Genomic DNA, 27,803 nt, shown 5'->3' with positions numbered 1-27,803 from the left:
TCACTTTTAAAAGACGTATACTAGATACCAGCTAGTACCCATTATATTATAATGATATGTATGGAATGTATAGTGTAGGTATACATCAAATATTGGCCTTATTACGGAAACGGTTACATTCCGCAAGCCGGGAAAGGAGAATCGTTGGTAAATGTTATCCCGAAAAGTGCGCGTGTAATGTAGACGGTAATACGATTTATATGGTATACTACACATAGGACGGTTGGAGGACGCGGTGACGAAAAAAGGACCTCCCTTTCAGGACTTACATTTCCACATTTCCCCATGCCCCAATCTCGCAGGAACACCGACATCATGCCCTGAGCCGACGCCGTTGCGGTTCTCGTTATGGGAGGTTAAGGGGATTTTTCCAAACGAAACAATGATAATAATAATATAATACAATATAACGACACTCCCGGCATATTGTGCTCGTCTGTCCGCGGGCACGCGCTCGTCGAAAGGGCCAGAAAACAACGGATTCGACATGGGTATCGGTTTTCCCGGGGTGGTTGTTGACAAATGATTTCAGCTTATATAATATAATACACTCGCACGCAGCGATTTTAGGGCGCAGAAGTGATTGAAATCTGTGTTAATGACATTAAATAATATTTTAATAATAAATGTGTTATAAATTTCATTATTTTCAGTGAATTATCACATATTTTTTTTTCTTTAGTAATAATGATAATATATTAATAGTTGGTAATATTATATTAAATTAAATAAATCGTATGACATAACCCGGCAATAAAAAAATATTGTTTCATGTTATTTATTTATTGATACAATATAATATTCAGCAGTATGATTACATTACATTATATAAAATCATAACAAATACTTGTTAAATCAATCATAAAAATGGAATATCACAAAGCTAATCGTTATTATGTAGCAACCGTCTTTGTATGTATATATTATATACATAATAAAACTTCTGATAAAAAGAAAAACTTTTTTTTCAATACTATGTATTTATTTAAGGACGATGAAAACTTTTGAATTTCTTATTAAATCAGACGAGGGTTACAAGTTTACAGCGTATAAAAAATATTGCTATATCATGATATTTTAAGGGATAATATTTTTTCTTCATTTATTTTAACAAATAAAGAACTGATTTTAAAAATTAGATAAGAGCATATTTCCCACATTTTCAATTCATTTCTGGAGTTATAAATAAAAGTATGAAGTAAAAAAGTATTTAATATAATATATTATGTTAAAATCGGCTGTTTGTAAGACATGCGTTTTTTATTATGAGTAACGTGTATGATATTAATACCGATAGTGATATACAGTTGTATATAAAATGCAAATCACAAATATCTAAGTTAACGTGAAAAAATAATATAAAATGTTTAAATACTGAAAAATGTATATCATCTATTTCGTTGGGAATTTCTTTTACGGGGTTAGGTAGGTATACATGTGTATATTATTTTTTTATTGAACTTAAGCCCGGCGACTATGTCCATTACCTGGGTATAAATTATATTTTAAAAATATTAAAGACAGTTTTTATTTTTGGTTAAAATTACCCGAAACGATAAATAATTATTTATATTTCGATTATGATTGTTGCATCAATTAATTATAATTATAAATTCTATATATTTTGAAGCGAAAACTAGTAAATATTCTTACCTCATAACTTATGGTAAAACTCTATTTCAAATATACTTACAAATTATGCGATGTATAATAAGTATAAGCTAATCACTTGTATTAAAATAAATAAATATTTTACTAGTCAGCTCCTGTATAATATATCTCCTACGTCGGACACATTAAAATTTAAAAGTTCTTTATCGCCTATACAGTCTGATGTAAAATGTTAAGGTATAAACTGTTCTAGAGGACAAAACAACAAAATTTAAAATTTAATAAAATAAATAAATAACCATAATATATATCAATAAAAATCGGTGCGATGCATGTACCACGATGCACGTTATCCATAATAATATACCGGAAATTATTTTTACATAGCTCAGTAAATAAATAGAAATATTATAGATTACCATATGCATCCTGTGATAGATGTAACGAAGTTCAAAATATAAAAAGTTTAAAATAAATGATACCTAGATGGGTAATGAAATATCATCGGTTTGCATTTTGAATGTTAAAATAATCTGAATCTGGTCATCAATCCAGCTGTCAAGGGCTAAAAAATTAATTACAATTTTTCGCTGGCCACAATTCAAATACAGTACTTTTCAGTACCTTATTTATTCAAACAAAAATATATATTATAATCATATCAAATTTAGTTTATTTGAGTTCATAACTTTTAGATGTACACATTAATTTAACGAGGTATCTACAAATAACGTTTTAATCCATAGCTGTGTCCAGTCCATTTTATACTATCTTAGTTCATGGTTTTTGTATACGATGTCTATTCAATACAAAATATAAATCTGACTCGTGGACCACAAACAATTGTTGTCGACCCTTGATCTAATCTACCAATTAATATTACCGCAAAGTACTCTAACGGATTATATAATTTATATATCATAAATTAATTACCTATATTCATGGATGCATTGGAGGGGAGCCGCAGAGGGGTGGATCAGTTAAGTTTAACATATAACCTAACCAAAGGAGTTACAAAGGGAGCAAATGCTCTGAGGCACCAGGTGCGCCGACATTTTTAGGGGCGCTAAATTAAAAGATATAATATGTTTATATTTTTATTTGTTATTAATTTATTTAAAAAAAATATTTTAAAACTATCTAACCTATAAGTCTTATTTCATGGCAAAACACTTGGATCAAACCTCCGCAATAATACACTTCTACAAAAACGTACGTCCAACTCGTACGTTACAGCATTCAGTACCAATATATATATGCAAATCAATTAAGATTATTTGATATGTCAAACTTCTTGCAATTTTAGCAAAATTTTTACATCAATAATGGTTTTTGTAGGTTCCTAGAAATCATATTAAATGTCACGTTGATTAATGGCATCAAATAGATTGCACCAGGGGCTAGGGTGCCAATTATGTAGTTAGCATGGCTCTGCTTATATAAGAATCCACCTACTATGCAATGCAATACAGTAAAACCTCCTTATAACGGAATCGCTCGGTACCAACGGATTTTCCCGTTAAAGGGTGTCTTAAATATATAGGCTATTGGTTATACGGGACTGTCGTTGTTTTCCGTTCAAAGAATATTTCCGTGTAATGGGGTGTCCGTCATAAGAAGGTTTTACCGTATTATAATCGCGTGTTTCGCACTACAGAATTATATTCTGTGCGAATATATTTACATATTAAGACAAGAAATTATAAGAATAACGCATTTTAGTCTTAAGTAAATTTTTTTAATATAAGTAAAACAATAATTATGGTACAATATCATATTATTTTATACACCATAGTACTATACAATATCAATAATTTATATCTTATATTATACAATATTATAATTTGTTATTATATTTTATCAACTATTATACGAAGCTTATATAAAATGCCATACAAATATAAACTAGGGATGTTACGCTTAATTCTAATAAATAAAATATACAATAAATTATATCACACAAAATGTATAGTTATTGTCGATGCAGCACAATAAGTTTAAACTTGTCAACTACGTGTATTCTCAAGCAATAACAGTCTTAAATATGTGTTATGTCCCAAGAATACGCGGGGCCAACCAAGTTAGTCTACGAAGATGCGATGTGGAATCCTGTCCGTCTGAAGAATTTTGATCCTTCTCGTCGTCATCTTAAAATCATAAGATTCGAATTATAACAGTTAGTAAATAAAATATATTGTATTATTTTTTAAATATATTAATATTAAAAATCTTTTACTAACATAGGTATAGGTATATTACTTAAGTTCATTAACTGTATTTTATACTATAATATTAGGTTTGTCCTCTAATAATTGCGTTTCGCACTCGAACGATAGAAACAATAGTACGAACAAACGTGATTAAAATATGCATGACAATTATAATTATTTATGTGACAAAATATAATGAATATGACGTATATTGTATAGTTAAAATATGACTCAAATCGTACAAATAGAGTAAATAAATTGTACCTACGCATACAGTACATTTAGTGGGCAACGCCTACGGCCTACTGGTAGGAGTAAGTACACACCTACAAATGTTAATGCGACTGTTGTGCGATTGTGTTTTTACATATTTTATTATGGTCCAATATAATGGAAAAATGATTTTACATTATTATTAGAGAGATTTTTACACGTACCTATCATTTAATTAAAATACGAGTAGTAGAGGTAGGTACGTATAATATCTTATAGCATTTCAACTTGAAAAAGTTCGAAGGGAATATTTTCTTTTGATCTGAAAACTATGATAAGATATTCGTTTAATTCTAATCATTGGAAGTCTACATGGCTATCATACAAGAAAACTTAATTTTTAAATGTACACAGGAAAAAGTTTTGTTAATTCATTCAAACAAAACTTTGATCAAAGGTATGCTATAATTCTCATTTTTGCTTGTAATATATAAACCTAAGCCGTACTTCGTTGATTGAGTTGACGACCCATTAAGATGAAACTCAATTTAAACTTTACTCTAGTATTATACTCTCCTGTACATTTTCAAAAAACCAGTATATAATGCATTACCTGTATAACTTAGAAAAAGTATGTAAGTGTCTAAAAGGATATTTTAATCTCAAGTAAAATAATCAAAAGCGTTTTCAAAAATAAAATAAACAACACTTTAATAATATCGTGTTGTTAAAATATTATATATTCCCAGTTTATAAGGACACATTTCTTTTGTTGAAATATCGATATGGTGAATCAGTGGCAGCTTGACCAAATTTTATAGTTACTAATGCTATATAGCTATAGATTAGGTGTTCCAGTGACATGATTTTAGATGGTGGGATAATATATAGTCGAGAGTATTATACACTAATTATAATCATTGAATAAAATACAGTAGGCATGTTCACATTTATCGTATTTTCTTGCGCACGATTTTGGATTTGCTTGTCCATGGAATACACCAGAGGGAAAGTGCAAACAGACGACGATAGGTTCGATTGCGTATAATATATTAGAAACGCGTTTGACGTGTGGATCTCGGGTTCTGGGTTTTAATATTTTTATAATGTTTAATAATGTGCGCCGTATATTAGCGAGGAAAAATACGATCGAGGCTAGTGCAACCATAGGCGCCGCCCCCTATGACCCCCGGGAAAAAGTATACGTAAATACGGGACGGTTCTTTTACCGCGTGTTTCAACCCTCGCATAATCCAAGTATGATATACTTATAATACGCACGTATTGTGGTATAATATAATATTTATTTCCGATAACTTGTGTTGATAGTCACCGCGCGCCGCCGCCGCGGCCGCGACGGGAGTGACAGCTGTAACAGCGCATAATAGCCATAGAAGTGTTTAAAACGTTTCGACCGCGGCGGAGGGGCGATTTAGAGGGTGAGTATATAATATAGCGAAGTGTACGAGTATCGGGGGTAGGTAAGAGGTTATCGAAGTATATAATATCCGCCGATAAGGCGAAACGTCGGAAATAAAAACCGTTCCTGACCGCTGTGAACGGCGAGAGCGCGTGTGTGGCGTCATCGTCGTCGTCTCGACGTCACGCTTAATAATAATAATAATACTCATCATCATAATAATATCCATACCGCAATCGTTGCGACTGTGTTTGGTAAGGGAAGCGGCGTGGGGGGGAGCAGGGAGACGGCAAGGCGGCAAAATGGTGGCGCCGGAATACTTGGAAATCACCCCCTCCAATTAACCGTGAATAGAATCTTAATTAACTCGCAATATTGCGGTGGCTTGGGGGTAGGGCGGGGGCGTGCTAGCGAAACGAGGGGTAAAACAAGGTATTGGCGAGGGCGCGCTCCGAGTTCAAAGCGATTTTAACAAGGACATAAGTACGACTATATTATAAGCGCCTTTGTGTTGTATAATAATAATAATAATAATAATAATATACGTATACAATAACACCGTACAACAGCTGATAAATTAATATACGATATATACCCATCATAAATAGGCGTGTGAAATGTGTAGGTACACACCGTGTACGTGTAATTAGACTTGCCGGAGTGTGTGTATTATATAGGTACCTATGACGGGTAAACAAATAATATGCGTGGCGGACGTCGGTCGGTCATTTTTTTTTTTTTACTTAAGGATTTTTTTTTTTTATTATTCGTATAGCGTTATTGCGTTAACGTTTGAGAAGGCGGCGGTGTAAAAAACAGTAATATTTCACGTTTAAAACCCCTTCCCGTTAGTGTTTATAATATAGTGCACTCCAGTGGTCTGCAGGGGCGTGCGGGACGGTGAAAATCGAGCAGGATGCGCACGCGTGGTGAAGTACACGCAGAAGAAAACTTGTTTGAAACTGCAGTAGCAGTATTATCGTAGTACGGTGAGAAATTCTCAACGGAAAAAAAAAGAAAATATAAAAAAGCTTCAATTACGAAACGACGGTGAGAGAGGAAAAGTTATCAAAAGTGCGAAACGGCCGCTTCTTCGGATTGTGCAAATTACTTACTAAAGAGGACTTAATGTAATTTAACTCTGGTTTAATTTGTCGACTTTATTATCCGGTTGTCTCACGCGTAATTGTTTTTAGAACACAAGCTGGTCGTATATTTTATAATTTATTAAGATTATATACTATATATATTTTATATAGTGCAAGTGATACTTTTAAAATGGTCAAAGATCACAAAAGTCACGGCTTGCGAAGTATAGTTTGTTCGGTTCTCGCCCAAAATATTTTCCGGAACGAGAAAATATATTATAATGAATAAAATTAAATACATAATATATAAGACATTATCTTCGATTTTATATTTTACGTTTTCACGGTAATATTATAGCCGTATTTAAGAAAATCACACAATTTTACCTTGTACCAGTGGCGGATACAAGAGAGGGGGTGGCGATGGGATGGGGTCGTTATTTTTTATTATAATGTTAGACAAAAAAGGGTAATTTAAATTTGAATGGGTGACTTCTAGGCCCGTTTCTGCCATGTACCTACCACCTGTACACGCGCAAGAACGGAAAAATGAATGAAACAGCTCGAAAAATTAGTCGACATAATATTATGTTGACCTGCAGTATTGTAAATAGAGCACGCAGAAGGCCTCGAGAACAATTGATAAAATAATGTTTTTCGCTGAACCACGGTTATTATTGCAGGTACACATCGAGGTCGAGTAGAATAAAGAACAGGATGTTTTTGATTTTATTGTGAGTTTCGTATGACGTAACAAAATTATTAAAACATGTCAACGATTTTAATTTAAAACTTTAAAATAGTACCTATACTTTCGAATTTAGATTAAGTTTAATACTTGTATATTTAGGTAGGTATAGAAATAATAATTACTGTGAATATTTTAAACTGTATAATATTAAATATCCAGCGACACGGCAGTGTTAATATGTGTTAATAATATATATTATGTTAATAAAAATAAAATAATAACAATGCAGACTACACACATTAATGTAATAATATAATTGCGTAATATAACTTTACGATATTGCTGTCAAAAATAATAATTTATATGCTAATAATATTATCAAGTTTATAAGATAATATTACGGGTTATTAAATTACTTAAGAGGTACTTACGACAAACAGCTTTGAAAAATTGAAACACTTATTTATACCTATTTGTCCACAATGTTATAATATTACTTACATTTTAGTTTATACCTAGGTTTAGTTTATAGCTATGCAATGTATCTGATATTATTTTAGAATAATCACTAAAATTTTAATTTAAATAAAATTTTGGCTAAAAATATAAACTCTACACAGATATCTAGATTCCCATTATGTTAAAAAATAACGAGAATAATAATATATATGCGCAGGTACACTACATATTTTGAACTGATGAATTTAAAAATTTTCCGAAATGTTCGTATTTAATTTGCAAATTACTTTTATGAATACAAACATCTCTCGATAAAATTTATTCATAGCATAAACAAGTTGATTTGATAATTTTACGAGAAATATAAATAAATTATTTATAGTTAAATAATTTTACATAAGTACGGCAATCTGAGTAGGTATGTTTTTATTAAAAGTGGTTGGTATAAGTTAGTAACCTAAAAACAAATGTTCTTTAGTTTAATTAATGTTCGTTTTGATTTTGAGAATAGGAAAAAACATGTGTTAGACTATGTATTTCGTCAAGTTCATATTAGCACTTGGCAACCATTATGAATTTTAAAAAACAGTGGTCCTAAAACTAAGAAATATTTTTATTTAAAAAAAATTGTTTTCGGACCACTGTTTTTTTAAACCGTGACGGAGTGCCAAAATGAACTCGATGGGTCATACATATAGTTATATATAGGAGGTAGGTAGGTTATAGCACATAATAATCACATTATTGCAAGTGTCGACAAATGAACGCAAATGAAATTATTTGCGATGAAATGGGGTTTAGATTTGTGGTATATTTATACGGACGATTAATCCCCCAGAATCGGCCAAGAATTTTCACCCGTTTATCGCTAATTTAACACTGGCGAATTTCCGAGTGTTGGCTTCGAACAGTATATAAATTGAAGTGCTATTGAATCATACTAAAAAAATAATAAAAAATCACCCCGAAAATACAATAATTTAGTGGATAACGCCATAATTGTTGGCGTCATTATAATATATATATTTTTTCAACTTAAAATTGCTTTAACTCACAGCCCGTGCCATTGATTTTATCGAAAAAGTCAAATATTCATTTTTATGATAAACACGTACCTAATATTGTACCTTTTGTAGTAGCACACATCATCTCGATATCTTATATCTTGCGAGTAGGTCCGCTTTATATTTTTACGATTTTCTATAAAACCGTATAATCAAAGAAAATATATAAAGATCACGCGCATCCACGCTCCGTTTTCCCGACATTTTTTCTATAAAATCGAATTATTTTTTTTTAGGGGGGGGGAGGGATTTCAGTTTAAATTATGATATTTATTTATCGTGCTCGAAGTCAAATATTTACATTTTTGAAATTATAACTTCATTACAGCTGTTGTACACATTATAATACGTCAATCAAACGACGACGAACATCCGACGGTCACGATATCATATTATATACGACATACGTAGTATATTGTATATGACATCATTATTAGTATGTTAGTTTTATTGCCATCGAGACTTGACAAGTGAAGTAAACAAATATAATATATATTATACGAATATATATGATAGACGAACATGGCAACATCAGTTGCGGGGATTATTGCTCTTCAAACAAGAATACAACGGTAAATACTCAACCCTGCAGGTTCTCTCTCCTCGATATATACATAGTCAATATTCCAGTATGGTCTGTTGTATTCGGGACAAAAGTTATTTAATAATATTTAAAACTACCAATATTATATTATTATGTCCTTAAACGAAATGCGGGTGCACCGCTCGGCGCTCGTCATCACTCATCGTATACCGGGTGATTTTTATTTTGACTAAAAATTAACGTTTTTTCATATTTTATTCGATGTCGTAATAAAAGATGTTTGAAAAAATAATCGTATTTCTTATTTTATTTTTTTTTTTATCTTTATCGTTTTTAAGTTTTTCCTTTTTCTATGACAATAATATTATATTATGACATTGGCTCATTTTTTTAGGAACAATGTTTGGTTTCCGAATGAAATTATTTTTCTGATTAGGTATTTCGATATTTATGAAAATCTAGTTTTAAAAGTGTTGTTTTACCTATAGTCATATATAAATATCAGAGTATATTTTTAAGTTTAGATAAACGAAATGTTTCGAAATATTGAATTTGTATAAACCAAAAAACTCCGTATTTCACAAAATCCCGTGACGTCTAATAATAACCACCATAAAGCCACGCCGTTTCCGAGGTGTTGTTAGTGAACAGCTTCCCTCACAAATTATTCATGTGAAACTTTTATTATTCACCGTGTGCCAAATTCACCTATTGAAAATATCATATTAAATAATAATTTTTTAAAAAAAGCCACATTTATGGGCGAACATATTATTATATTTACAGTGACAGTCGTACCCGTTATGCCGAGTTACGGTGGAGACTTACTCCTTCGGATAATCATATATACGTACATTATACATATTATACACACGCGATATATTATTATATTATATAATTTCAAGAGGGAAATAGGGACGCATGTTTAAGCTCGGAAAGTATTTTCACGGACTGTAGAATTCCGGAATGTAAACTGGCGGACCGTATTGTCACGGACCGTATAAATCTGGAAAGTATAATCCCGGACCGTATTCTCGCGGAAAAAAAATTACGTACACCGTATAGTCGCGGACCGTAGAAATGCGGAATAAAATATTGTTCGAACCGTATTATGCCGGACCGTATAATCGCGGAATTTCAAAATATGCGGACTGTATTGTCACGGACCGTACAAATCTGGAAAGTATACTCCCGGACCGTATTCTCTCGGACCGTATTTCCCAGGAAAAAAAATACGCACGTAAATCCTAATTCGCGATAAACGTAGTCTATTAGTCTATAGGTAAGTCTCCTATTATTCTTAGCCGCTTCATACCCTCATGTTAAGGGGTTTGATATAGGCAATTTTATATTTATTATTTAGAATGGAATTTTACAGGAGCACCATCGATTCCATAACATTTTTTTTAGAAACGTTAATATCTGGCTGGAGAAAATTGAAAATTGCATATTAATGATATTTATTATTTAAAATTATATGTAGAAAAAATACGATTAGGAACTGTCTATGTTTGGAAAATTAATAAATAAAATAATAATTCTTAGGAACAAATACAGTTGAGAAATTGGATAAACAAAAACACGTTATTTGGAATCTGCATAGTTTTGAAAATTAATAATTCATGTGAAACACGTATTATTATGAGTAAATTGGAAATACATATTATGTATATTGTAACTATATTATGCAACTCGGTAACTTTTGTAAATTGTAACAAGTTACTCATTTTAAATTTAACTTGTAACTTGTAACTAGTCACAAATTTTCCTATAACTTTATATGGAAGTTACAAGTTACGTTGTTCTTTTTGTACTTTAATAATTCATAAGTGGTTATAGGTAATTAGTTCATTTTGGTTTTCACAATTATAATCTGGCCAGTGGGGATATTCAATGTTTCTACGATTATGGTTGGTATATATTTTTGTAACGAGTTACAATAAATTTAGGAACTTGCCCAATCCTGCAACCATCTATATGTTAACTGCAGGACTATACAATATACGAATCCATGTTAGACTTAAAGTCCGGATTTATAATCTCCTAAAACATCTAAAATATGATGCTAATATTCTATAAAAAAAACTACAAATATTATCCTTATGCAATTTTTTAAATTTTTTTTTACAATACCTAATGAAGTATACAATTCCATAATGAAATAATTCCACCTAAGAAACAGTTAAAATAGTGTTCCAAAATTTAAGTTTCCAATAAATATAATATTATGTTCCATTCCATAATTGGTTCGAAAATTGTTTTTTCTGGTTGAAGTTTTTTCCATACAATTGTATTCAAAAAAATATCATTCTATAAAACTAGATTTTCCATTAATCATGTGATAACATTTTTATCTTTCAACGGTATTGTTTTACATGATAAGAATGTTCAATTATAAATAATTCCTAGCATCGATAGGCCTCCATCAATAATTATTTTTGTCAACGACAGAACAAGCGTTTAAGGACAATTTGACTGTTTATTTGACGTGTAGGTACGCGTACATCACGGAGGCCTATCGAAATTCGAAACCAATATTGATTTCATCTGGACGGAGCCGTGCCTGGTTCAAAAAGTATTATTCTCATACCTCATAACATGTGTTCTCTCCAAGTTGTCAACCTACGAAAATTTTTTGAACGTAAATTACTTTTACAAATATTTTAATAGTAGGAAGAGTTTCAGTTTAAACAATTGTCCAACCTTCCTTCAAAAAAATGTTTTCTTACTCTTTTTTTATATTTATAAAAATGGAAATACTACCGATAAATACACTAAAATGATGGTTATACCTGGAAAAAAATCATCAAGGGTCCCCCAATCCCATCCCGAAAATACGACGCTACTATGTAGCTATATTGAATTACATTTACTAACCAGCCACTTTCTTATTAATTCATATATTATACACATGAATTTCCAACTACCTATTTCCTTGATAGTATAAACTGGCCTCGTAAAATGTAATTAATGACTTATGTGTTATTTTTTTACTCCAAACTTTCTTTTAAATATCATGTTGATACCATAAAAAATAAATCGTATACGAAATTAGGTTTAATAAAACGAATGTGTACAGATTTTAATAATGAATCAGCCTTAAAAGTTCTGTATTGTTCCTATGCCTCTTTAGTTTGGCATTCGGATAGTATCTCTCAATATCAGTATTTAAGTTCTGTTCAAAAGTTTTTTTATGATATTTAAACTATAAATGGGGATCAAACCCTGCAATCGGGCCTGCATGATCATATAAGCAATTTTATTAATATCATTAATATTATTAACTCAATAATCACATTGATTCCCAGAACTAATAGAGCATTTCAATTTTATAATTAATTCATTTAATTCTATGAATAAATACTTATCTTATTCTTTTTTTGGTTTTAGTGCAATACAATATGCACTCACCTGTGAATACACTTATGTTGGTTGGTAATTCTATCTGTAATATTGGTTTATTTAATTCATCATTCAATGAGTTAAATAAATTATCATATTAATTTTAGGTATATTGACTTTTGTAGTAAATTAAGTATTTGCACTAATTTTTGTAATTTATATATTTCTATGATATTAAATAGGTAGGTAGGTACTTGGTACTATATAATATAGGATATAGTATACATTTGTGCTCTACTCAATATGCTTTAATTATTCTCATATTATTTTTATTAATTTTTTTAGGTAGGTATGTAGTAGGTAGGTAACAGTTGTTAGTTTTAAATTTTGAAGTTTTAAAGTTTGAGTTCTACTTTGTGCAGATGGTTGGTATTGGCAATGTGGATCAGGTCGAGACGAAGGAGAGGTTTAAATGAGTTAAAGGAGACAAAAGTTTGAAATATTATAAGGTTTTATTTATTAATACTTATTAAAATAAAATAAATTCGAGGGCAGAGCGAAAAGTCTCTGCCGACAAATATTAGTTACACTGTTTATAAATGCTGGGAATCGTCGAATCGACTTAAGCTGGCAGGTGGCAGCGATTTAGAGGACTTGCTCCACGACCAACTAAGTCCTACAAGTGTGTTAGCTAGACTAATTCTGATTATGCTATGGACAGAATCTCTCTTAGATTATGGGTACACGGTAGAGAGTAGAGACTAGAAGGTGGATCAAAGACACCGATGCAGGGTGTTGTTGTTGTCATAATGTCATCCCGTCCTTGCAGTGTTTGGAACGTTCACTAAAAAAATGAATTCATTCACGTTCAATCCTTAAAAAAGGAACTCGTTCACGTTCACGTTCGTGTTTTTTTCAAAATAACGCGTTCACGTTCACGTTCTTTAAAAAAATTTGTGTGTTCAAAGGGTCGTTAATTTAATTCTTTTTTTTATGAATTGTTTGTCTGCAGTCAATATAAAAACTCATAAACATAATACATATACGACTCGACCCAAAAATACAATTTAGACTTTAGAGCATATACAATTTATAAAGTATCTGAAATAGGTATATTATATCAGATAAGGATTTCCTCGAGATACAATTAAGAAAATATTAGGGAACTATGCCTAGAGAAAGGGAAAATATTATTATTCGAATCGACGAAAGGCGTTGTTGACGCATACGGACATTTGATATTTCTAGTATGATAATTTCGTAATAAAAAGCAACACGACGGCATGGCGAGACTGCCGTTTACCTAATGCATATTTGTCCCATCTAACATTATCATGGTTTTGAAATATACCTATGGTATTTATAATAATTATTAATTTATAATATAGTAAATCGCAAAATTAATTCTGCACCCACCCATCACATAGTGGTCTTACTAACGCGTCCAGACGAAGCAGCTTTTAACCCTCAGCACGGCCGCACGCAAATACGCGTCCACACAATGCGGCATTTGAAAAAAAAGTTTGTCCGGATACTTAATAAATAATTTAAAAACTGAAAAAATAAGTATACTGATGCCGCGCATTTTTTCTGAAAATTCGTCCACAAACACGCGGCATAGGCGAGTGGCACAACCCGCACGGCTTTCCTTTGATGTACACCGCCTACTAGGCCGATCGGAAATTTTGACGCGCGGCATCAAAAAAAGTGACCACGCCGGGCGTATCTGAAAATACCAAAAATTTAAATTATATAGCTATAACTTTAAAATAAGTCTGACCGGTAATTTCAGACTTCCCCAACGTTTTCAGCATGTTTAACTACACAGGTACATCAAAACAAATAAATTGAAAAAAAGGGTGTTCACTGTTCAGGCTATAACTTAAAAACTAATTATTTAACTTTTGCAATAGCCTTCTTAACTCGTTGTAATACATAGGTTTCCTAAATAAATGTTTAATTCGTGTGGGTGTTAAACTAGATAAATTGTTCCCAATAAATTATTATAACTATATATGCAAGTACATATATTATATTTGTAAATTGTCCCTTGTGGGGATGGGGGGTTTGGACCCCCTTAACCACCCCCCTACCTCGAGCACGCCCATGATTTCTACCACCATCATAATTAGTTTTCAAAATGACATACAATTACATGCACGTAAAATCGCCGAGTGTCTCATATGCAGCGAGCATAACCCTTCCTGGAAACAATATGACAGCGAGGATTTAAAAGAAAAACGGTCGTGAGTCGTATCGTGTTTCAACTTTGTGTCCCGTTGTCCCAGCAAGTTATACGCGACCCATTTTGTCAAGTTTTACAAGGCTCTTTGGTTTTTATTGGGCTATTAATCTCTTTTCCCCCTTACTGTTAATTTAAAACTTTTTGAAATTTATTTTATAAAAATAATCGTTTTTTTACAATATTTTTTTTGTTCAATATTGTTGTACGATAATATCCAAAATATAAAAAAAGATAACACAACCTAACCTAACCGAAGAATATACGAATTTATACTTTTCAATTTTCTGTGGTATTTTTGGATTTTTCTTTTAACTTTAATTGCTGCAGTCTGCAGGTGGAAAATATAAAACTATTATTGTCAGTGTGTCACATTGTTCTCGGCAACGTTATTGTTCTAGGGTAAAAGGTACCTACATAATATAATACGTCGTCGCCTTATCAAGTACAATCCCACCCGCCGAAATCAATTGTCAAATGTGTGCGTGTTGCGCACTATAATATCTATTTATATTTTATAATATCCACAATGTCCACTAATATCCACAAAGTAAAATTATAAATACCTACCTATTATTTGTTATTAATATTTGTACACCAGTGTCGACTATAGTACACGACATTCATTCAGTGTAGTCAGTCAGTGGTGTAGTTGAAAGGAGCTGTCGCTACTATTACAAAACTGTTCATTTCGCACATTTAAATACTTGACCTAATTATCATATTATTATCATATTATTCTCAAAAATTATAATTATATATTGTTTTATATATTTTATAAATATTTGGTTTTGGTGTTAATTATTTTTTTTTTGACAATGGAACATGAAGGATTTATGTACAGAAGTAACGGCTGTAAAAATGGAATCTCGTAAGTATTTATTAATAATAATTAATATTAGGTAATCTGTAGGTATTTAAATAACATAAATAATTAAAACAATCAAAAAAATTCCTTCTGAAAACTCCTTCCTTCTAACCTAACCTAACCATCTGTTTTTAATTTGTCAGTTAATGTCTTAATGTTTGTAGATGACACTAAATTGCATTCAGTTTGTTAATAATCAGAATGACACAAGTATTCTTCAAGAGATTTTAGATAGGTTGGAGTATATTAGATTCTTTTTTCCCTAGAGCTCTTACGTTATGTAAATGTAACCTAATTTGTAATGAGGTTGATTTTTTTTTTATTTGTCTCGTGATTGTATCAGAATGAAAGCTTTGTCATTATTTTCAAGTTAAAACCGTTATTATTATATTTTTCACAATTTGTGTATTATATTATATCATTTAATTTAAACTAAAATTTATATTGTTCCTATATATTACTATTTTACTTTATGTTTTTGGATGTCAAGATTATTATTATATCTTCTATGTTAAAGTGCTTGTCCCATAAAATTGTTATTAAAAAAAAAAAACATATTAATTTCTTCAACCTTGAAATATGCTTTTTATGTGCTACAGAATGTTGTAGAAGCTGCATACTCTCAATAAAAATGTTTAAAACTATTCTCTAATTGTAATTGTAAATGTGTAAACAAAAAAATAAGAAAATTAGATAAATACAATTCCAACATAACAAGACTTTTTTTTTTAGATACTTTAAATGTAATAAAGCTTCATCACATTTATGCACGGGATCAATGAAAAGATTGAGAGATAACAGCATTGTTATAATTCAGCCACATAGAAATCATGTGGGGGATGCAAACAATACCGTCCTCATCAACAGTTTTAGAAATGTATTAAAACAAAGAGGATCAACTGAAAATATATTGTTAAAAACCATTTATGATGAGGAAGCAAGAAGGTAACTATATCACATATAGTATAATAAATTGAACATTGTGTAATAATAAGTATAATATATAGGCATTTGGTAGCTGCATCTTTATACCCCTGGTCATCTGCAGAGTCTATTATGCGTTTGGCCAGAAGAAAATCATTGCCCAGATTACCGAATAATTTAAGGGAACTTGCCACACTGTTTGATGACGGGCAACTTGAAAGATTTAGTTGTTGTGAGGCAAATTTTTTAAGATGTTGTGTACAAGACACTGATGGTAAAACAAACATCATATTTGCTTGTACTCAACTTATTCATACTGTGTTACTGAACGATGTAAATGAAATCCATGCAGACGCCACCTTCAAAATAATCCCAGCTAATATGGGATATCAATTATTGGTTTTGCATTGCATGATTCAAAATTATGTAAGACAGACAAAATTATGAATGTCATTATAAAATAATAATACTTTAAAACATTTTTATAGTCCATACCTATCATTTACGTTCTGATGGAGAGTAAAACGAGAAGATCATATGAATGTGTCTTTCAATTTGTAAAAAATAATTTACTACCTACATTAAGACCAAGTATAATTATAACAGATTATGAAAGTGCTTTGAGGGATGTACTATTATCAGTTTTTCCTGGAGCCCAATCTGTTGGGTGCTGGTTCCATCACAACCAAGTAAGAGTTACATTATGTTACCCACTTTAAAATTTTTGATTAACATTTATAACATATAGGCAGTGACGGACTGGCATGGGTTGCCAGGATGTGATCGCCCCCCGTGTACACTTAAAATTATTTAAATTAACTGCTTATAAGAATTATTTTCATTAGGTACCTAATCTATATATGTTTCAATTTTAAAGGCTGTATGGAGAAAAATGAAAAAACTGGGTTATTTAAACCATATCAATAATAATGACAATGCTCTAAAAGCGTTAAGACTATTAATGTGCCTTCCTCTATTGCCCGCTCTTAACATTGAAAATAGTTTTTCATTAATAACAGCATTTGCTCGAAACCATGGAGTTCATTTGGAACAACTATTTCAGTATTACCAAAGGTAGGTATTTTATGCACTAGAAACAAAAAAACACAAAATATTATATTTAAGAATAAATACTAACTAGAATATAAAAATTTAAACTGCAATGTATCAAAACAATACTATTATTTACAATTCTGTACAGTACAATGTATTTTATGGCATAGGTACTGGTTAAGAAATGTTGGACCACACATCATATCGGTTTATGGATTACCTCGGAGAACCAACAACAACGTTGAGAGTTTCCACAACTCTCTAAAAGTCAAATTTGGCACCAACCATCCAAGTTTATGGATATTTTTAGGTAAGTTAATATAGGTATAATGATTTTATTGTTATTTCATAACTCATAAAATTATTCTTTTGAAGTTTACAACAGAAATTATAATGGTTAATTTTATTTATTTCAGATCATTTAACAAATTTAAATAAAAACTACCACATTATTGTCAATCAGCTGAACAATAATTTAAATCCAACTAGGCATTTAAGATTCAAATTTCTAGCTAATTCAATGCGAATCAAAAATGCTACCCAACAGCTAAATTTAGGATTGATTTCCAGTTGGCAATTTTTGCAGAGATGTTCTTATGTCACTGAAGGGTACGAGCAAAGACAACGGATTTGGGCTCTGCGCAACAATGACGAGATGGCCGATGAAGGACAGATTGAAAATTTTGAACAAATACCACCTGACGAATTACCTTTAGAGGTTGAACTTAATGTTGGAGACCCACCAGCACGAAGGCCAAGGGAATTACCTTTAGAAGAAAGGGTTAATGTTGCTGATCCGCCGGCAGAAAGTTCTGTATGCATGGTGTGTATGGTAGTAGCGGTAAATGGAACTGCAGCCGAGTATATAATTTTGCCATGCGGCCATGCATGGGTATGTGCATCATGTGTGGAACGCTTACAGGTGCCAAACTCGGTTTGTCCGTTGTGCCGATCACCTAATATTTCCTTTCAAAGAATTTTTTTCTCTTAAATATATTCAAGTAAATTATAAATTGTTAGATTGTATTATATTATTATGTTACTATTAATTATAAGATGACAAAATAAAAGATTAAATGTTGTCATAAGTTACATTTGTTTGTTGTCTTAGTAATACATATTTTATTTAACTTGGTTTCACAGAAAATATAGTATGGCAGTATATTTATTTTACTTATTAGTTATTGACATTTGGAAAAAGTATAATAATAATTGTAGCTATTTTTAAGAAATATAGGTATCTGATTTAATCACTTTCATTATCCACAAAATGTTTAAATTTGATTACCATAAAAAATTCTAAGATTTCTACAACAAATAGAAATTAAATTCAAAATTTCAATTTGATTAGTTATACCATATACAATTCCTACTTCAGAATAGTTACTAAAACTAAATTGTATATATATATATATATATATATATATATGTATTTGAGTAGATTTTCTTTTTAAATTGTTTACACTCATCAAATTGTGAAATCCATTCATTGTATTTTCCTAAATAACTTTGATTTTATATCAAATTGAATGTTTAAGTAACTAGGTACTAATTTTACATATATAGAATGTTATAAATTATTTGATAATCATAATAATAATAATAACTATAATTGATTCCATCATTTTTCAAGTTACAGATTACATATACAATACAATGAAATAATGGTTATTTTCTCATTTCAAAAACAAAGCTTATGCTGAAATGAGAAAGTTCATAAAAAATACATTAAGTTTTTTTAACTATGATTATATTATTATGTACCCATAGTTCATTTATATAATATAGATGTTCAAAATTAATAAAAAAAAGTATTTCAATATAATATGTCACACTAGGTAATTATATAAATCTGAGGTGTTGACATGCTTCTTATAACTATTATATGATTTAAAAATTAACGAACATTAATTTGTCAATATTTGCCAAAAGTAGTAGAACAAAAAACGTATTTAGTATTAGATTTTTCCTTATTCCTAGTATTATATTTATGATTAAATTTTGCGTCATCAAATTCAACAGAGTACATTTAAGTAGAATATTCTTTTATGAAAATGGAATTTAAACTATCAACTATTGACAGTTTGGAATAAAGATAATAAACTGAGTAAAGTCTAGGTCTATTTAAAATTATTATTAACAAGTTATTTAAAGTTATGTTTAGTGGGTAAAAGTTTGATTTAAAAGCAGATCCCCAAATACATATATTCTATAGCTAATTATAGATTGAGCTAGTGCAATGTAAATTATACGATTATTACAAAGATTTACTTTTTTTTTTTAATATTTTAAATTTATAAAATAATTTTCTAATACAATTACAAATATTGTATGTTATGTATGTGATCTTTTCAATTAAGATTATGATCAAAGATAATGCCTAAATATTTTATTTTGGAAACATTTTCAAGTAAACGGTAATCATAAATTCTATTTTACTTAAACAATTTTAGCTATGAGCTATGACATCTTTCTAAGGTACCTACATTAGTATTATTTATACTAAAAAACATAGATTTAGATTTGTTAATACTAAGTTCAAGAAAATTGTTATCTAACCAGGCTTTAATGTTGTTGATACATTTATTAGCTAAGCTACATAGATTGTCAATATTATCATGTTCAAGGTAACACTAATACCGTAAGATACACAGTAGGATACACTAATGTATCATCTGCAAAACAAATTACCTAACCATTAATTTTCAAATTAATACATACATTAATGTATATTATAAGGAATAGTATAGGACTATATTAGACTATAGGTCCTAAGACGGTACCTTGAGGAACACCACAGTTATCAGAAATCGAAAAACTAAAGCACTCATTAATTCTAACTACCTGTGTTGAATGTTTATTGGAAAGGTAAGATGAGAATAGTAATAGAGCAATTTTACGGATACCGTAATACTTTAATTTCTTTATAAAAATATTATAGTTGACAGTCGAATCAAATGCTCTTTTTAAATCAAGGAACATGCCTATTACCTTATTTCCTTTATCCAGACTTGAATGAATGAATTTCGAAGTCTGTAGTAGATCACCATTAGCAGGTGTAAAGTGGGGAGACGCAGGAGGACTGATGGTGGTTAAAAAGCGTCCCCTTTAAAAAATTAAGATTTTATACATTAGACATTATTCATAAAATTATATATGGAACGCTTAAAACTATATAGAGACATTAGCCCCCTCTGGAAATTTTTCATACTTTAATCCCTGACCATTAGTTAGATATACCTTTCCTGAACCCACACTGACTATATGAAAAAAAAAAATTATGATCATTTGAGAAATTTACTAATCTATTTTTGAGACATTTTTGAAATAGACAGTGTGAGCGACTAAGAGAGGTAGGTCTATAATCAGTAAAATTTTCAGAAGCCCCTGATTTATATGAAGGAATGATAAGGGATTTTTCAAAATTTTGTAGGAAAATATATTCCAAATGCCTTATCATAAAAAAATATTTAAAGGTATCGATGTTGTTCTCCATGTATTCTATTTACCATCAAAAAAGAGGAATTTTGTTTTATGTTTATAATATTTTCTTCTATTTAATTTAAAGTAATATGTGTTAAGAAGATTGAGTCACTAATATGACATTTATCATGCATAATAAACCCCTGTACATTTCTGTAACCATAAGATAAAAATATGAAATATTATTTCCAACATTGCTAAAGAATAAGTTAAATTCATAATACCATTAATATGTTTATAGTCACAAGAAAAAGGATTAGCAACATCTTTGATTAGAGACCAGACCTTTAAGCAATAAGTTCCTGTATTTAATGTAACAATTATTAACTTTCATATCAAATGGATTTTTTAGTTTTTTGGAATTTAAACATTAGGTATACGGCATAATTAATATGTTACGTTGCCGTCGTCACGATATAAACTGTAAACCTATTTTTTTTTTATTAAACATGACTATTATTCTATTTATTATTGTTTGAATAGTTTTAAATTAGTATATTTAGTAGTTAGTAGCTGACAGAGATCAAATGTTGGTAGGTACCTAATAATAAATTAACATTTAAATTGCCTATTTAAAACCCCTTAAGAATGTTTTAAAATTAGGATTCCGCGATTATACGGTCCGGCCTAATATGGTTTGAAGAATATTTTATTCCGCATTTCTACGGTCCGCGAATATACGGTGTACGTATTTTTTTTTCCGCAAGAATACGGTCCGGGAGTATACTTTCCAGATTTATACAGTCCGTGACAATACAGTCCGCATATTTTGAAATTCCGCGATTATACGGTCCGACATAATACGGTATGAAAAATATTTTATTCCGCATTTCTACGGTCCGGGACTATACGTTTTTGTTCCGTGTTTATACGGTCCATGTGAATACGTTCCGAGATTTTACGGCCCCCCGGAAATAGAACCACTGTGAGGGCACAGAATAGATGAAATCAAAATGGACACTCTCCAAAAATTTACATGGGCTCTTATGGCAGACACGGTATTTTAGCCTAAAGTGATCCAGTGCTACCAAAAAGTACAGTAAAAAAAATATTGTATATAATTTTATTATTTCGACCGAAGAATTGGCGGTTGATTTGAAATTTTGTAATTAACGATATTATATATTTTCAATAGATATTGTATATTTCATTAATAAGAGTAATAATATACTAATATTTATATTTAATATTTCATTAATATAATAATATGAAACTAACTGCAGGTTTATGTTAATGCGTTCTAGTTAATGCGATCTACAGATATGATTGTCGACCTTCCGATAAAAGTGAATTCCTTATCGCGGTAACTGTCTTAACGGAAATACCTGTATAAATTAAATTATTACAGACAAATATAGTATAATGTATATTTGTATAGTTACTCCAGTGTAGTTTGTGATGTAATTGAGTGCGTAATGTCGTTTATTTAGAGAATTATTTACTTTTACATCTTTTTATGTTCAAACGAGAATTATTATAATGATAATTACAAAACTAGAGAGGTTAGGTATGTAGAATATTAAAATTAGATACAATATTAAACAAAATGTACTTCTCTACTATCAAATATACAGTGAGTGGCGGAGATTGCGCCACCAAAACTATTTAATTATTTTACGATTCTGACTTATTAAATCCGGATCTAATTCAAAACTTTTGCAGTCTTTAATACAGCATTTAGCTATTCTAAAGCGTTTATTTAGGAAGTCCATAATCACTGGTTGTGGCGTAAAATCACAAGAATTTAAAAATACCAAATTAAGTATTCACTGAGGACTTGCCGTGTTCACTTTTTATGAAAAATGAATTTTAAAGTTGTTTTTTACAAACCAGCCTCAAAAAAGCAGTTTGTTTACCAACAAATCGAAATAAAGCGGATGCTCAGAGTGGTGTTTTGCGACATAAATCAGAAATTAAAAATAGTTTTATTATATGGCAACACTGGTGGCACTCCAGTTCTTATCATGGTTTTTGGAGAGTGTCCATTCTGATTTCATCTATTCTGTGGTGAGGGTACATATTATGCGTTGCCCAAAACGTGCCTACAGTGCATTACTTGCGAGATCAATAAAACTATGAAATAATATCGTAAGATAATACTATTATACATCGATTTGATCGTTTTTTTTCACATAAGAGTTCTTTCTATTCTATGTATACTATACCTATATATAATACTGAATATACTGTTAAATGTATTAATAAATAATATTATGTTAGAAATAATATAAAAGTGCGATTGAAAAAAATGCATTCGATTAAAACATTCCGAAGAACGATAAAATAATATAGGTGTGTACGCGTGTACACATAATATAATATACTTAAGTGCAGTATAATATTTTCGTGCGGGAAAATTCGTGGGCACGGAAAAATTGTTATCAATTTATTTTTTTTTTCAATTTTATCTCCATGCCTATTTCTTGTTCTCCGAGACGGTCTCCGAGACGGTCTTTGTAATTTAATGACCCGAAATACCTGGTGACGCGAAACACAAGCTACACCACCCACGCCACGTTCAGATAAAACTCTAAAAACGTTTACTCACTCGGACAACATTTTCATCAATTTTTTTAAATTTAAAAAAGATATTAACTTAAAAATTGAAAGATAACCAAATTTAGCGGATGAAATGTTTATATGGTTATATATTGAGGATAGTGATAGTTGAAAATTTTCCAAATTGGTCCGTTCTTTGAGTTAACTTCTGACTTAATTGATATGGGTCAGTGGCGTATCCATATCATAAAAAAAAATTGGGGTTGCACAAATAATTTTAGGTGACCTAACCCTCGTATGATACTGTTATCCTGTCCTATAAAATGTCCTATTTTTCATCTATCAATATCCCCGCGCCCATAATTTAGGTGTAGCCTGAGCAACACTTGGACTCTATGTTACACGTCACTGATACCGGTGATTCGAATAAAATAGTCGTATGACATTTTATCCTTTTGAATCCCTATACTCTTGTAGGTTACACGTATACATCATGTGGCTATATATTTATTAAAATGTCGTCAAGTATGAAAATTACAAACACATTTGTCGATCTTAGAAATCGCTTCTGTAATTTACATCTCACCCGTATATAAGGCGGCGGCATCAGATATCTACAATGTCCTATAATTTGGCCAATGGGTAAAAATCCTTAGGATAAGGCAAATAGACTTTCTGAGCGCACATCGTATTATAATAATATCGTCACGTACACAATATATTGTATATATGTATATAATACTACTTAGGTCCTCTATAAATTCGCAGTGACAATATTCGACGGCGACAACGGCGCCCGGCCGACGCCCACCCGCGCCACCGTATAATATAGTCGTCGGTTGATTAGAAACAGACGCCACAATCCCCCTCGCCGCTACATGTTATATCGCCGTACCCTCCGACCATGTGTTTGGTGGGGTCTCTCTCGCCTTCTCTTTCATACTCTATCTCTCTCTTGCACACATACACACTGTCACCCCACTCACTCTATTTCTCTCTCTATCACACACACACACACACACACACACACATTGTCACCTCACTCACCCGGTATACGTGTTATTATTATTATTATTAATATTATTATGTATACTTTACCTCCCCGCCACGACAGTCGTCAACACCGCCGCTGTCGCCAAAACGAGGCCAACGCCCTTACCGCAAACATCGTCCGTCATAAGTCATCGGATTCCAATTTGCGTTGTAATAGACGTCGCACAAATAGCTTTCTCTCCCGCCATCTCTCTATCCCGGCAAGTCGGGCAATATACCTATATAATATAAAGTACAACTGCTGTTTCGTCTCCACCAACCCACACACCAATATACATTATGAGTTTTTTCAACACTCCCCTACCCTCCCTCTTCCGGGATCGTGTTATGATAACCCTTCGTCGCCGACCGACGTTTATAACTCGGTGTATTCGGTTACCGAATTAATGAATTGGGTTTGCCGTTGCGTACAAACAATACGCGAGCGCACCCCCCGTTGCGGTGATGGAGCATGAGCAGGAGCAGGACGAGAAACAACTGGGTTCGTGCGCACGACGTTTTATATTATAAATAGCTTCTATACAATATATACATGCATCCTATGTAATATATATACATACTGAATATCATCCCACAGGGTGGTTAACAGTTCGTGTCACAACGATTACAATATAGTCGTAATAAGACTAATATATCTTCGAGACATCCAACTAAGATATCTCTGGCATTTATTGTTTCTTGAACGCGAATAATAATTATCGTCCTGCAGTATACAACCGTTATAATCATGTTACCGCTCCTCATCTGCCTCCGAAGAGAGAACACGGGTGTCTGCAGATCAATCCGTGGTTCAATTAGCTGCGGCTGAAGCATCACTACAACGGCAAAACAAAACCAGCTCGACAAATCCGGCGTCTCAACTAACGGGCGTAACGATTTTTCGCTATGAATAATAAAAAGATTTTACCGGCACGCCGTAGGACGAATTCGGATTCTGTAGGTGGACGAAAAAAGGAAAAAATAATATTTGTAAAAATTTAAACGAAATAAAATCACAAGACATGACCAATGCTTTTTCAAATTAAAATCGCGTGCAAATTTCCGAACAACTTCACAGCGAGTTGAAGAGAGCTGTGTGCATTATTGTCCATTTTGTTTCTTTATTAAATATATATTATTATGTAGTTCGTGTTTCCGTGTTTACTTTGAGAAATAATCACTGCAGAAATAATTCAATAAATTAGTTGTATAAAAAAAAAAAATGATAAACCTTAACACGGTTTACTTGAATTATTTACAGTTTCATTTATCTGTTAAAATGAAAGATGAGCATAATAAAAATATTGAATTTATTATCATCTATTTTGTGTTCTGTAAATCTGAAAACTAACTGTTTGAGTTTGTCCACTTTAATCTCATGTACTTTTATTTTTTTATCGCTTCACTTGCATAGTTGCATGTATAATAATTGCATTGTATTGAATTTCTTATAATGTACTTATAATCCTACATATGTATTGCAAATATGCTGCAAAGTTTTAAAAGAAGATACTTTAAAAAGAAATATATTAAAAGTTGTTTATATAAAATGAAATTCACAATCGTTCAAAATATAATATTTACATTCTACATTTCTACGTCCTGTAAAAATAAGTATATATAATTTATATCGATTTGATATAATATTAATAATATCGTAAAAAAAAAAACTATTTTAACTATATATAACTTTAATAAGCTTAATTTCCGCTTTTCAATAACTAGCTGGCTGTAGGAAAATGGCTTAAATTATATATGTTTTGTTAATTTTCCACCTATAGTAAAATTATTCAAAATATGTATCACTCTGTGTGGTGGTGGTGGCAGCAGAAACTTCGAATAATGAATTATTAGCGTTTGCAAAGACGTCAAATTTAAATTTGGTGTATATAATATGTCGGCGTCTACATCGGACGGCATCGGTTGTTTATCGAGGAAAACAAGTGATATTTTGCATATTATTATAGTTTATAATATTATTATATTGTGTGTATACGACGTGTTGTTTATTATATTAGGTTATTCGAGCAGTGTATGGCAACAATTTATAAACGCGAGCGTGACTAGAAAACCGAGAAGAATATCGAATACGATGCTGTTCGCATATTATACGTCGTACCATATACGATTTCAGAATTAATCGCCAAACAACGGTTATGATAATAACATAATATTATGATAGTGGTTAAAAAAATTGAACAAAAAAAATAATACCCATTCGTTATATTTTGCCGCGTCTAGACTATATTTCGGTTATTTGTACGCATTTTTATGCACACCCAATAGGATTCACAAAAAAAAAATCATATAAAACAGAAGCCATTCGGCGCGCGTAAACACAAAGCTAAATTTATATTTTTTAATTTAAATGTCAAACTATATTTATTTCAAATATAAATTGAAGTATTCCAATGTATTCAAATAGAACTTTAATTTTCGAATTTTCAACAAAATATTATGAAGTTAATATAATTAATTAAAAATATAATATCGAAAAAATTACACATTTACACAAAAAATTTAAAAACTAATTGTTTCCACAAGCAAACGCGATAACATCAGCCACCGTGTTGTATTTTATAGAATTCAATATTTGTATAATTTGAATATTTTAATATAAAATTTCCAAGAATTTAAAAAAGGAAGTTCATGAAAATCAATTTGACGAAACTCGTACGCTTAGGTCACGAAATGGGTTATCAACTTCGTGGAGGGGTAGATTATGCTATACCCTTCCGAACACAATATTCACATATATATATACATATAATACACTGCAACCCCCATTTCCCGCACTAAACATTCGTGTATAAAGTTGTCTGCTTCTGTAATAGTTTGGGTCCTAATACGAATATTTGAAATTTCAAACAATGAAGATGTCCTTTTAATTTGCATTCTGGCTTGACGTTTAAGACGGAGGGTGCAAAACTCCAAACACTATTTTTATTTCAAAAACTTAAGACTGTTAAATATTTTTTATTTTACTCATACTTTTACGTTTTATGAAAAATATAATTTGGTGAGTTCGTAGTATTATTAATAATGTTTGACATGCAGACG

General features: G+C 30.9%; 1 protein-coding gene and 1 long non-coding RNA gene across 2 annotated transcripts in view; one reads left to right on the top strand and one right to left on the bottom strand.

Annotated features, from left to right (window-relative positions):
- Positions 1-3,508: 3,508 nt before the first annotated feature.
- The window catches only part of LOC132937944 (uncharacterized), a 36,976-nt gene continuing 12,681 nt past the window's right edge, over positions 3,509-27,803 (bottom strand). Inside the window, exon 3 of the long non-coding RNA XR_009663859.1 lies at positions 3,509-3,758. This is a non-coding gene — a long non-coding RNA (uncharacterized LOC132937944). The remainder of the gene's footprint in view (positions 3,759-27,803) is intronic.
- On the top strand, positions 15,557-21,510 carry LOC132937948 (uncharacterized). The gene is made up of 7 exons (XM_061004587.1): positions 15,557-16,697; positions 16,760-17,102; positions 17,165-17,365; positions 17,554-17,750; positions 17,900-18,039; positions 18,146-18,621; positions 21,454-21,510. Exons 1-7 carry the CDS (start codon positions 16,531-16,533, stop codon positions 21,508-21,510), a joined length of 1,581 nt encoding a protein of 526 aa, XP_060860570.1. The 5' UTR covers positions 15,557-16,530.

This window comes from Metopolophium dirhodum, chromosome 2 (assembly GCF_019925205.1).
Source record: "Metopolophium dirhodum isolate CAU chromosome 2, ASM1992520v1, whole genome shotgun sequence".
Lineage (NCBI taxonomy): Eukaryota > Metazoa > Arthropoda > Insecta > Hemiptera > Aphididae > Metopolophium > Metopolophium dirhodum.
Note: the sequence above shows the minus strand (reverse complement) of the source record. Positions and strands in the feature narration are given on the sequence as shown.

Bases quoted from the DNA above. Each gene is read 5' to 3' on its own strand.
- LOC132937948 (XM_061004587.1), top strand. From the start codon at position 16,531: ATGAAAAGATTGAGAGATAACAGCATTGTTATAATTCAGCCACATAGA. The intron at 18,040-18,145 runs GTAAGTTAATAT...TATTTATTTCAG, and splicing joins AAGTTTATGGATATTTTTAG to ATCATTTAACAAATTTAAAT. The intron at 18,622-21,453 runs GTATGTGCATCA...ATATGTTTATAG, and splicing joins TGCCATGCGGCCATGCATGG to TCACAAGAAAAAGGATTAGC.